General features: G+C 50.6%; 1 protein-coding gene across 8 annotated transcripts in view; it reads right to left on the bottom strand.

Annotated features, from left to right (window-relative positions):
• SCUBE3 (signal peptide, CUB domain and EGF like domain containing 3) overlaps positions 1-1,286 on the bottom strand; it is a 34,725-nt gene extending 33,439 nt beyond the window's left edge. For 3 of the 8 annotated variants that reach the window (XM_043591235.1, XM_043591241.1, XM_043591240.1), the window contains exon 1: positions 1,148-1,286. In XM_043591235.1, coding sequence (XP_043447170.1) covers positions 1,148-1,232 — 85 coding nt within the window. In that variant the 5' untranslated portion in view covers positions 1,233-1,286. The remainder of the gene's footprint in view (positions 1-1,147) is intronic. The other 5 variants (XM_043591239.1, XM_043591237.1, XM_043591243.1 and 2 more) reach the window with 3 other exon arrangements.
• Between the last annotated feature and the right edge of the window lie 11,860 nt (positions 1,287-13,146).

Raw genomic sequence — 13,146 nt, 5'->3', positions numbered from 1 at the left:
CTCAGTCTCCGGGGACACAGCGACCCGACTGCCAGAGACTCAGGCTTCCCCAACTCCCAAGTTCAACTTTCCCTTCTGGCTCAGCCACTTCCACACCCCAGCTTGGCTTCAGGAGCCCCTGGGACAATAGGCAGAATCATATCCTCCTCAGCAAAGCGTTGCCAGGAGGAATTTTCTTTTTGTCCATATAAATCTCTTCCCGGGTGAGGACATGATGGGGGAAGGGTGCAGCAAGAGGTCAAGGGGGAGGGGAGGCTGTCCCCAAGAGATCTGTAGCCCACCAGCCTGGTTTCTGCCAGCAAAGCCTTGGGACTGGCCAGGCAATGAGCCTGGGGTCAGGGATGGGGGCCGGAGGGCCTCCCTGTCTCTCTCTCTGTAATTCCTAGAGGGATCTGTCAGAGCTCCCCGGCCTGGAATTTTACTTTGTTATTTTAATGCAATTCTGACCTGGATTTAAATGGAATTGGAAACCCGAGGCCTTAATAAATAAATATTATGATAAGAAATGAAAGCCATGCAAGACGAAAGAGATTTCCCCCCAAAGAGGCAGAAAGCGACATTCTTGCTGGGAGCCAGTCAGAAATTTTCTTCTCTTCTTCAGCCCCTTACCATCCAGTGAGAGACGAGCTGGTTTTTTCCAGAAAAGATCCTATTTTTCTTTAACATTTTTCTACTGATAAGACAACAACTTGGAAATTTTGTCTGACTTTGCATGAGGGCTGGGGGTGAGGGGAAGAAATACATGGCATGGCTGAAAAGTTTCATTCTCTCAGTCTCTCCAGGCCACAGCTTAAGTTTCTGGCAATGTCTGAGAAGAGAAGATTCTCTCTCAAACTTTTGGAGGACAGGAAGTCTTTCGAAGATGCTGGGGTGGCAATGAAGTCGGGAAGAATTCTGAGGTGCGTGGCGACTTCTGCCCAGGGTCCCCCAAACTTCTCACTGCTCCGTGTCGCTCCTGGCTCCTCCAGCCTTTCGCCCGGGACGCAGCGCCCAGAGGTTAGGTCCCCAGCCGGAGTGCGGGTGCTCAGTGCTAGGCTCTGACAGCGGCACGCTCCCCAGCACCTGCCCTGCGCCTCGGAAATCGCACCCCCGCCCTCGGGCCCCGCAGCCCCCGCAGCCCCGCCGCCGCGCGCCCCTCCTTCCTTACCTTGCGCGGCTTTGCTGTGCTGGGCGGCGCGGGCGTGGACCAGCAGGACGAGCAGGCAGAGCCCGGGCACGCGCCCCGAGCCCATGGCTGGAGCTCCCGGGGGCCGGGCGGCCGGGGCTGGTCTCGCAGCCCCCGGAGGGCGGAAGCCGGCCGGGCCCCCGCGCGGCGGAGGGGGGAGGGGAGGGGGCGTCCCGCCGGGGCCGGACCGGGGGCTGCGGGAGCGGGGTGCGGACCGCGGTGCCCTCGGCGGGAGGCTCCCGATGCTGCCGGCTTCTCCCGGCCCGACGTCGGGGAGAGCGAGGCGGAGAGAGGCTGGGGGCGCCCGGCGCCGATGACGGAGGGGAACCCCCGCCCTCTCCAAGCCGGGCTCGGCTAGCGGCGGCGGCGGGGCTGCTGCGTGTAATCCCACCCAATTCCCAGCTTCGCCCGGAGAGAGCTGCAGCCGGAGAGCGCGCAGAGCCCGAGCGAGGGACCTGAGAAAGGGGAGGGGAAACGCAGCGCCAGAAACACGCCCTTTCTGCCTCTCTTTCTTCCTCTCTCGCTCCTTCTCCGTCTCTCAGGCTCCGTCTCTTTTTCTTCGCCTTTCTCCTCCTCCTCCTCTTTCTCCTCCTCTCCTCGCTCCTTTTCGTTTTCTTCCTCCTCCCCCTCCTCCTCCACCACCTCCTTTTTCGTGCCCTTTTTTCTTTCAAATGGGGCCTCGGCGCGGCGGCCGCTCCCCCTGCGCTCCCGGGCGCAGCGGCCCCCTCCCCAGGCTGCCGGGCCGCTGCCTGCAGGAATTTACAATCCGGCGCTGGGGGAGCGGGCCCGGTCTCCATGGAGACGGCTTCCCCGGGAGCAGGGAGGTCAGGCGCAGACCGCGCACAATCAATGGATCAATGCAAGCCCCGCTCGGCTCCAGACCAAACAGCACCCGGCTCCGGCTCGTCCTCTCTCCCGGCGGAAAGAGTGGGGGAGCTAGGGTGCGCCCCCCACTCTCGCACGAGATGAGGGCCGTGCGACGCAGGTTTGCACGCACACCTCCACGAGGAGACAAAGAGAGCTCGGGGTGTCGGGGAGGCTGGGGCAGACAGGACCGCACTGGCGCCCCGGCACGTCCGCCGACACAGCCCGACACGGGAGATACAGCCACATAGGACCTCGAAAAACTGAGAGTGACACCGATTTCGGGCCGAGTGACGCCCTTCCAACTCTTACCTCCACCACATCCCCCACCCTCGGGTCTCAGTACCCATTTCTAGTGCTGAGTGCACTTTGAGGACCAAGAAGAAAGTAGACTTGCCCCCAGCTAAACCTGCCAGCCCCAGGGCAGACTCCCTGGCCGTTAAGGCCTTGGAGGTAGACCACTGAGTCACCCTACCCATATAGAAGTGGGCTCACATGTAGAACACTGTCATGCACTCAGCACAGGGGCAAAAGCTAACCCCCAGGAATATGCGTATGTGTGTAAATACAGACACAAAGATCTGCACAACATACTTCTCCAAACTTGCCTTCACAGCTTCAAGATGTGGTCCTAACTAGCCCATTCTTTTTTTTTTTTTTAATTTTTTTTAATGTTTATTTATTTTTGAGAGAGAGAGAGAGACAGAGTGCGAGCAGGGGAGGGGCACAGAGAAAGAGGGAGACACAGAATCCAAAGCAGACTCCAGGCTCTGAGCTGTCAGCACAGAGCCCATCCCTGGGGCTTGAACTCACCAACTGTGAGATGGTATCATGACCTGAGCTTAACAGACTGAGCCACCCAAGAGGCCAATAACTGGTCCATTCTTAACCCTTCGTGTCTCCAACTGCAGGGTAACAGAGGAAAAATAAATGATATTTTTAAAAATAAAGGCAAAGGGCATAAAAGCAGTGTCTCCAAACCATGGACACTGTCCATGGATTTATAGACATTTTCTTTTATCTTAGAGGAAAGACCCCTTGAAAGGTGGTGAAGGCTTTCTTAGAGTATGGGGCTTCAGTCAACCTGAGACCATGCCAGGATCCAGACAGTTACTTATGCTTCAGAACCACTTTTTTTTTTTTTTTTTTTTTAAAGAGAGAGGGAGAGCATGCAAGCAGGGGAGAGGGGCAGAAGGAGAGAGAGGGAATCTTAAGCAGACTCTACACTCAGCATGGAGCTCAACGTGGGGCCCCATCCCACGATCCTGGGGCCATGACCTATGCTGAAATCAAGAGTCAGACCCTCAACCGACTAAGGCACCCTAAGAGCAAATTTTTTGCAGGGAGGAGGACCCTGAGACTCAGACTAACCTCACAGAGCCCTTAGGGTACCCAGGAGGAAGGGACCATGACCAGAATCATCCTGAAAATAACTCAGTTCTTAGACCCTTGACACTGGCAGCCCACATCAGCTAGGTGACAGGTGTGATATGTCAGAGATCTCCTGAGCCCCCAGGGAGAAGAACTGAGCCCTTCCTTCCCTAGGGATTGAGTAGAAAAGTAGGAGGATGGAAACAGACTTAAGCGTTTGAGTTTTTTTGTCCCGTCTGTATCCTGGGATGAAGATTGCCTTTGGGCAAGTCACATCTCAATGGGCCTCAGTGTATTCTAGAAAACGAGAGGGTGGATTAGCTCCTTGGTGGAAAGGAGACAGTTGCCCTTAGGAAGCCTGGGGGAGGAGGTCTTGAGTATGCCTGCTTGGCATGAGAGATGATGGTTGGGATGGAAGCACACAGATGATGGAAATGGTGTGGAGGCCACAAAAGTTTGGGTCAAATGATCTCCCAGGTCCCTGCCAGCTCTGTCACCCTGGGACTCCCTCCCTCTTTCATTCCATTGGCAAACCCCTCCCCTTGAAGCTGCTTTACCTGCTGCCACCAATTACGTATAGGGCTGGGGGACAAGTGCAAACTTGCCATCCTCTCTGCCCCAAACTAGAGTGGTTAAAAAAGAAAAAAAAGAATTGGAGGTTCCCAGATGGTGCCTGATCTACATGGGGGGACAGGGAGAGAGCTGAGGAGCCCCCCCAAGGCAGGGAAGGGAGATTACACCATGCCTTGCTTTGTCTCTCTGCCTTGCTGTGCACACTCGTGTGAGCTTCTCTGGGTCCCTAGGGAGGAGGGCTCCAGCTCACCCCCCTCTAAACCACAGGTGAGGTGGGCATGGAGAATTCTATAGGGGCAGATTAGTAGGTTATCTCGGACCTTCTCTCTAATTCAGTATGATTTCTTGGTGCCTTGAGTGTGGACGTTGCCCTACCTTAGCTGCTAAGTCTCTGGGAGTTTCAGTGTCTTTAACTGTAGCTTCCTTTTTTTTTTTTTTTTTTTTTTTTCTCATTTTGCCAGCTTGTCCTCTGCTCCTCTAGGACTGGATGAACTTCCTCCACATCTGGGCAGAAGGGGCAATTCCCTGCTCTGCTCCCCACCATCCAGTCTGGTTGCAGTCCATCCGGGGATTCTGTAGGAGCAGAAGCAAGGCTTATATCACTGGGTACTGTGACCTGGGGGGCCAGTTCCATTGCCCTCTGCCCTGTCCACTTCTGCAGGGACTCACAACTGGGTAGTGATGCAGGAAGATGACAAGAAAGGAATAATGAGATGGCTCTTGCAAGTGGTATTACAAAAGCAAAAGCATATGTCGTACCCTCACTGGCAGGAGCGAAATGTCCCTGGGTTCTCTGGGCCTCCAATATTCTCTCAGGCCACAATTTGCTTTCAGGCTGCACTTTCCTTCAGGATTGCTTCTGACATTCCATTTCTGTCAATTTTCCCCTGCAAATGTCTGGGGAGAGGACTGGGCTGGGGAACCCATAGCATATATACCTCGGTTCTGATCCTGCTTAGGGATACCTGTGCTGGGGCTCTGTCACACTCAGGGACTTCCCCTCCCCCGCCAAGTCTCCTTCCATGAGCCTTTGCTTTTTCTCTTGTCTCCTCAGCTTCCTCATCTATAAAATGGGTCCACTGACCCTCCTTGACAGGCAGTATAGTCTAATGGAGAACACATACAGGTCAGAATTAGCCCACGAACAAATGTCGGACCCTACCATTTTCCAGCCATCTATCTATTTTTGTTGAGTTATTTCACTTCTCTGAGCTTCCTCATCTACAAAACAGGTAGGATCACACACGACCTCAAATGTGGGCATGCATCAGTGTCTAACTATATTGGGCTCAAGAGTAGAAGAAATCCTTTGGTTCAAATCTCAGCTCTGTTAACTTTCTAGCTATGTGACTTCAGATAAGTTATTCATTGTCAGCTTCAGTTTTCTCTTCTGACAAGGGAAATAAAACCTCAAAATGTTATGGTGTTAATTCAATAAAATAACGAATGGACTCCCCTGCCCCCCACCTGGCACATAGTAGGCATTCAGTAGGCAATGACTATTGTTATTTTTACTACTTCTCAGAAGGAAAAAAATCCACAATGTTTGATAGTAAAGGTACAGTAGTGCCTGGGAAGAAGTAGTTCTGTCCCAGACCCGACTTTGATGCTGATGGTTGTGAGTACAGCCAATGGGGCTCAATTCTCACCACCCCCAGTAGGTTCTGTCACATGTTGTTACTGAGAAGTTTCCAGAAATGCCATGCATTACAACACACTGCGCTTGTCAACAGCACTTTCAAGTTGGAGAATAGAAGGAAATTCCCCTGCCAGGTAGGGTAGTTCCGGGATCCTTCTTTCCCTACCACCATGCACTTCCTACCCTGCGTTAAGAAGGCCCAGGCACTCAAACAAATTAGAGCTCATAGCTACCATTTACTGAGTGCTTTCTATGTGTGCCAGGCACTATAACAGGCACTCCACCACATGTCTATCAGGTAAGAATTGTTATCCCCTTTGTTGATGGGGAAACTGAGGCTCAAGAAGATCAGCCCACCCTGATGACTAAGAAGGGCAAAGCCAAGACTTGGGCCCAGGCTAGACTCTGAAGCTTGTGTACCTCCTCCTTCCTATGTGCTGCCTCCTCTGAATCCACAGAGACCTAACACATTCTGGCCACTGTTAATCATCTGGGGCAGGATGAGGGTCACAGACTAGCCCCTTCATACACAAGGGGTAATAGGGCAGTACCCTTGCTCAGAAGGATCATGTAGGAGTACAAGACTTTAGCCATCACATTTGTCTGATGATGAGATGTCACATGACTTGCCCAAGGTTAAAAAACATATTTAAGACGCAAAGCTAGAAGCAGAATCCATGTCTTACCAGACTTTTGACTCTTGGATCACTCCTCCTTGGCCTGTACCCTCAGACCTACCAGTCCTACCACTTCCAGTTCTAGCCCTTCCTCTTCCTCATGATTTGATCATCATGAATCCTTCCATCAATTGGCATATGGTACTTATCTCATCTCCTCCCCCAGTACACCCTGTCCGAGGGCCTCTAGGGTGTGCAAAAGAAATAGAAAATGTGGGGGCGTCTGGGTGGCTCAGTCAGTTAAGTGCCTGACTCTTGATTTTGACTCAGGTCATGATCTCATGGTTTGTGAGATCAAGACCCTGCATTGGACTCTGTGTTGACAGCTTGGAGCCTGCTTAGGATTCTCTCTCTCTCTCTTCCCCTCCCCCACTCTCTCCCTTTCTCTCTCTTCCACTTCCCTGCTCATGCTCTCTCTCAAATAAATAAAAATTAAAAAAAAAAAAAAAAGAAAGTCAGGAAACAGAAGTTGATCATCCAAGAAGACTTCATGGATGAGGAGGGATTTGAGGTGAATCTTGATGATACTTAGAAATCGATGGATAAGATAGAAATATACACAAAAATCAGTGAGTGACAGAGAAAAAAGAGAATACTCAGAACAACTACAAAAAGAAAGAAAGAAAGAAAGAAAGAAAGAAAGAAAGAAAGAAAGAAAGAGAGAAAAGAAAGAAAAGAAAGAAAGAAAGAAAGAAAGAAAGAAAGAAAGAAAGAAAGAAAGAAAGAAAGAAAGAAAGAGAGAGGGGGGATCATACCAGGTCAGTGGATAGGTTGACCCTGGTCGGTCCTTGTTTCTCACCTGTCCAGGATGGCTCAGGAGCCATTTGGCCATATAGGCAGATGATGGGAAATAATGCTCTCTCAAAGACTGTTCCAGCCCTGGGATTCTAGGACTAACTTGCTCCAAGGCCCTTAGTCTTGCCTTTACAAGGGAGGTCTACTGGCAGCCCTGCCAAGACTCAGGTGGGGAGGGGGAATAGCCTGGTCCAAGCTGCCCATACCTGTTCCAGTGTCTCCTCTGGCCACTTGGGTGGCCTCCTTGGTCCCTCATCCCAGGGTCCTCCCAGCCCTTCCTCCCTGCCTACCCCCACTCCTGAGTCACTTTGCCACCTGCTTCCTCCCCACCTGCTTCCTGGCTGCTTCCATGAAAGAAACAAAAATATCCAACCTGCCAATTGGCATCAACACTGTGCATGGTTCCAGACCCCTCCACATCACAAGACAAGTCTCCAAACTGCCCTGAGTTTGTGTTCTGTCCCTCTCTACACAGCTGCTCTTCCAAACTTTGGTTTCCCATCTGCCAGCCTCAGATCCCTGACTTCTCCAATCAGTATCCTCAACTCCTGTTTCATCGAGAAGCCAGAAGCCATCTGGTATGAATATCCTATCCCCCACCCCCCTCTCCTTCTGCTGGGAGAGGGGTCCCTCCTTTTGGCCAAGGCCAATCCTACACACATATGTAAGGATCTCATCTTTTCTCGGCCCTACAGAGATCTGGAGCCGTCAATTATTCCCTCCATCTCCTGAATCTCTCACTTCAGTTCCTTCTCCTGTAAACACAGTACAACTTGCACCATCCTACAGTAGCAACAACAAACTTCCCCAGTCCCTGCTGCCCCTGTCCTTCCAGACTCCTGAACTTCTAGGAGGAGCATACCTGCTCTCCACTTCACGGCTTTCCTCCACCCCTCACCTTAGTGCAGTCTGGCCCAGGGGCCCTCTGACACCCCCTCTGCTAGGTCTCCAGTGACTTCACATCTCCATATCTGGGGCTGCCTGCCAGTCCTTATCTAGCCTGACCTCTCTGCGTCATCAGAGGTCTCAGAACATTTTTCTTCCCCTTCTTGGAGCCTTTCTTTTCCCAGATCTCCTGCTGGCTGCTTTCCCTCCACTGGCCTCTTAAGAGTTTCTAGCTTGGATTTTCTCAATTCTCACACTACATGACCTCCCTAGGCACTCTTACCCAGGGACAGCAAGGGCGATGGAAAGAATATTGGCTTTGTGGTCAGACAGTTCTGAGTTTAAATCCCAGCCCCCTCAGTGGGTAAATTTGATCAAGTTTCTTTCCATCTCTGAGCTTCAACTTCCTCATCCAGCAAAGGAGGAGGATAAAATTCTTGCAGGTTGTTGGAGGGTTACTGCTGATATGTCTCATGGAAGTCTCAGCACAAAGTAGGTGAGTGGTTTGCTCCAATTGTGGGGCACTATGGCTCCAGCTACGACCAATGTGCTGATGACTTCCAGATCTACATCCTTAACTCCCCCCACCCTTTTCTTCTAGCTTTCATTCTGTGTGTCTGATTTTCAGATCTCTATCTCTAGTTCCTTCTTCCCTCTTCTATCCAGTCCTATATTTCTGCCTACTTATAGCTATTTCCAATGGCATTTCTCAAGACCTCAAGCTGAACTGACACCCAACCAAACTCATAGTTCTTCTCAATACTCTCCCCTGAACTGCCCTCTTCCTGTGACCTCCACCTTGGGGATAATACCCCATAATTCACTCAGTGATCCCAGCTAGATTTCTCAGAGACCGGAAGGGCTCTCTGCATCTAAGAGGCCATCAGATCCTGTGAAACTTCCCTTCAATCCGTCCCTCCTGTCAACCCCTATTGCTACTGCCTCCTCTCAGATACTCATTGTGTCCCCTCTGGACCACTGTCTGACAGGGGTAAATTCTAAACCCTTAGTATGGCATAGGTGGCCCTCTGTGCCAGTCCTGTTCCCTTCTCTTCAATAACATTTTATGTTTCTCTTCTGATCTCGCCATCACTATACCCAAGCTACACCATGCCTGGCATATACCTTGTTCTTGCCAGCTGGAAAACCACCACTAACCTTCAAGACCCAGCTTAGATGTACCCGTAGCAGGCCCAGAGCTCAATACCCCTGTAATGGCCCTAGCCATGCTGTACTGTAATGGTCTGTTTCCTTTCACTTGTCTTCCAAACCTTTGAGGGCAAGACCCATATTGGTCACCACTGTATCCCCAGCCTGGATCACATAGTTGTGCTCAATGAATGTTTGTTGAGTGAATGAAAGAATGAAGGGATGGTGAACTCATGGGAATCCCGAGGAGATTCAAGGGAATTCCAAGGAACATCCCTTGACCTGTCTCTCTGCTTTCTGCCAGCCTGAGAATGCTTTGGGTTCCAACAGGACAGGTGGCAGCAGAGGGTTAAATGGAGGGGCAGTGTGGACAGTCCAAGCTGAAGAAAAACCACAGAGATGCAGCAGGCTGGAGGTAACTCTGGCCAGAGACTTTCAGATTCTAGAAGACAAAGAAGCAGAACTGGAACCTTCCAAGCCAGAGCTCAGGATCTCCCCAAAGGCCAGGGGCCAAGGTGGGTGGGGCTGGGTCCACAGGCAGCTTCTGTTTGAACCCTTAGGAAGTCAACTCAGGAGGTGGAACCCTCATCGGCTTTCCACTGCTTCATCAAAGATCTTTCCCACCAGTGCTTAAAATCCCATCATAAGAGGATCACTCCTTTGATCTAAACCTTATGTTCCTTGGGTCCTAAATACAAATATCACTGTGAGACAGAGTAACAAGATTAAGCCTTTGCCAGGTTAAATCTTTAATTATCAGTTGAAACCTTAACAAAGGTGTGGCAGAGAAGGGGCTATAGGGTCAGTCACTCCTAATGAACTTCCTAACTTTGCTGAGAGCCAGCTCTGCTTTGCTCTCCCTGACCTGTTTCCTTGTGGCTCTCCTCCCCCAAATCCCCACTGGGTTCCCTCCCCAGAAGAAAAGATGGAGAAACAGAGGAGGACCTCTCCATCTAACAGTGTAATTCCTCTGGGTATCCTGGATCAAAGAAAGGATGGGTGGAGGTATTGGGGCAAAGTTCAAAGCATTCATTAACCAATTCATAAAGTGCACTGCTATTTTAAAAAATCAGTTCCCCGATAGCTTCTATTGTATTTTCTGAGAAGGGCTCCTATGGGACTGAGAATCCTGTTAGGAGAAGCTGAAAACTTGCAACAAGGACGGGGTCAGAATGTTTGACACCTGTGTGCTTATGCTGAATGTCAATATCCTTACAGAAGTTTGCCTCCCTTGTTTGGCAAGAGGCTCTCCCTTCATGCCACCCCTCTTCCTCTGTCTTAGGTGGAAAGCTGTCCTAGGCATCATGCCAAGGCTGGATTGGCAAAGCTAAGGGGCATCACAGCGAGGCTGCTATTCCTTGATGTCTCACTTTATCAGTCTGCCGGACGCTGCCGTGCGCTGAACGAAAAAAAGCCCTGGCCTTGACTTGGGGATGCTCCTCCCCCTGATCACCCTAAAGCTACTGAGGAGTGAAAGGAACTCATTCTAGTCCTCTTCTGCCTCACCCACCCCTCCACGCCCTGGTCCAATCTATTGGGATTGATTGAGAAATTGTGTTGCTTCTCCTTGGGAGACCCAAGCTGTAATACTACCCTTTGCCAGTAGGTGCCGCCATCTAACATACCATCCTTCCAGCCCTTGGCAAATCAGACCTTGGGGAGCCCTACTCAGGGAACCCAGTGCCTCAAACAAATTTGCAAATGGTCAAGTTAAGATGTGGAATTAATTGTATATGTGTTTTTTTATAACCATAGATTCAATTTTTAATGAGTTTGACATTCTTTGTGCACTTACTATGTGCCAGGAACTTAAAGAATATGGGAATTCAGAGATGACATAATTTCTCCTTTCAAGTTCATAATTAGGTAGGAGAGAGAAATTTGCATCTAAATAATTAGACTATAAGGCAGAACATGGTAAATGCCCAAATACAAAGGTGCCAACATAAAATTCTAATGAGGGCACAAAGAAGGCAGATTAATTCCAGCTGGAAGCTTGGGGACGCCCCAGAAGAGAGGGTTTAAAGACGGCCTCAAAGAATACGTAGAATTCCCTTATGTGGAGTTGTGTGAAGGAGCGGGGGAGGGTTTTCCACGTGGTGGAAATGGGGTGAGCAAGGACTTGCAGCAGGGAGTGTCTCCAGGGAATTAATAATGTGGTTCAACTAGAGACAAGTATTTAAGGGGACAAGTATTAAGATCTGAAAAGAAAAGGCAGGCCAGGCGATGAAGCACGGGTTTCCATCTGATGTTAAGGGGTTGTGCATGGGTCTGGAACCCCTGATGGCTTTAAAGCAAGGCAACCGCATGGCCGGCTCACATCATGAATTGGTTTTATATACTCTGGGCTTTAGGTACTCTGCAGGATTTCTTCAGTGTTAAGCAAGTTTATTTCATCATGGATGCAGAAAGAAAACAGGGGGGAGGGGGTGGGGAAGAAACAAAAAAGTAAAACGGAGGGGAAGAATGGGTAGAAGAAAAAGAAAGATGGAGGAGGAGGAGAAAGAGAAAAAAGGAGGAAGCAGCCGGGGAGGAGACCAGGCAGACCCTGCCTTGGGGGCAGGGGAGGCTCTGCTCAGGGGCTGCACGCAGTGAGCTGTTTGGGCTTTTCCAGGCCAGTGGCCTCTGGCTCCAGGCCCTGGCCGACCACAGAGGACAATGTGAGGCGGGTTTGTTTGGTGATGTGTTTTCTGCTGGCCCTGTTTGTTTGTTTTCTGTTTTTCTGGCAGTGTACACGTCTGGGGTAGAGAAAAAGGAGGAGGTCAGGGACGTGGCCGGCATTGACAATGGTCCCGGGCCCAGGAGGCTCTGGGCTGGTGGGATTCTGTAGTGAGAGCTTGGTGAACATTGGAGTTGGATTTTTTGCTGTCCCTGGAAAGGGCCTCTATGTGGGTACCCAGAGCCAGGTGGCCTGCCCAGCCTGGAGATGGTTTGCCCCAAGCTCTTTGTCCCTGTCTTTTTCCACCCTGGCAGGAAAGAATTAGTCCTTGAGGCCTGGGCTCCTTGCCTGTGTAGCCAGGATGTCGTGCTGGGCTGGGGAGCCTGTGGGGGTAGCAAGAACAGCCACTTCCAGCTCAGCGCTGGGCGCCTCAGGGGCGTCCACGAGAGCCAGCCCGCTCCCAAGCCCCCGATGATGAGTCTGGCTTTCTCTCTCCTGTCCCACAGCCCTTGGAAGCCAATCTAACGAGCACTATTAAAGTTAATGAAACGCAATGAGTCCTCGGTTTGCTCAGTTACAACTCTTTACGAGATTGCTCCCTCTTGCTGAGGAGATTCATTTAAGCTGCCTGGGCTTGGCCTTTGTCCCCCTAATTTTTATTGGCCTATTAACAAGATGTGATGCTCTGGGCTGACCAGGAATATCTGGTACTGTGGTCCCAATAAGCCCCATTGGGTCAAATCTCAGGTGGCCTTTTGATTCCAAATTAGCCTAAAAACAGCCCTTATTACCTTTCCTCCCTCTTTTGCTTCTCCACCTCCAAACCCAGTTTTATATGTAGGTACAGCAGGGACATGGGAAGACTTCAGAAGTTAGGAGATGCTTGCCCATCCCCTTTAGAATGTGTCTCCACCCACTGATGGAGTAGTTTCCCCTAGTTAGAACTCCAGTTCCTTTGGCTTAAGGGCTTTATTCCCCATTAAGATGGGAATACAGAACCTTGTTAGTCATTTACTTGTTGGTGTGAATTCATTTGTAAGGTCATGGATAGGCTTCAAGCAGATCTGAGAATCTCCTAAATTGTAAATAAACATTTGTCTCCAGGGTTCATTTTCCCAGAGAGGGGTTTTCTACAGCTTTCTTCAAAGTTTCCATGACACAAACACCACCTCCCCCTGCCTCACCCCCAAAAAGGTGAAAAAAGAAACCTCCATGGGGGTGCCTTTGTGGCTTAGTCAGTTAAATGTCTGATTCCTGGTTTCGGCTCAGGTCATGGTCTGACGGTTTATGGGATTGAGCCCCTCATCGATCACACATCACTGTCAGCGTGGACCCTGCTTGGGATTCTCTCTCTCCCTTTCTCTCTGCT

Source organism: Prionailurus bengalensis, chromosome B2 (genome assembly GCF_016509475.1).
Source record: "Prionailurus bengalensis isolate Pbe53 chromosome B2, Fcat_Pben_1.1_paternal_pri, whole genome shotgun sequence".
In the NCBI taxonomy this organism is placed as follows: Eukaryota; Metazoa; Chordata; class Mammalia; order Carnivora; family Felidae; genus Prionailurus; species Prionailurus bengalensis.
This window is presented reverse-complemented; position numbering and strand designations above follow the sequence as displayed.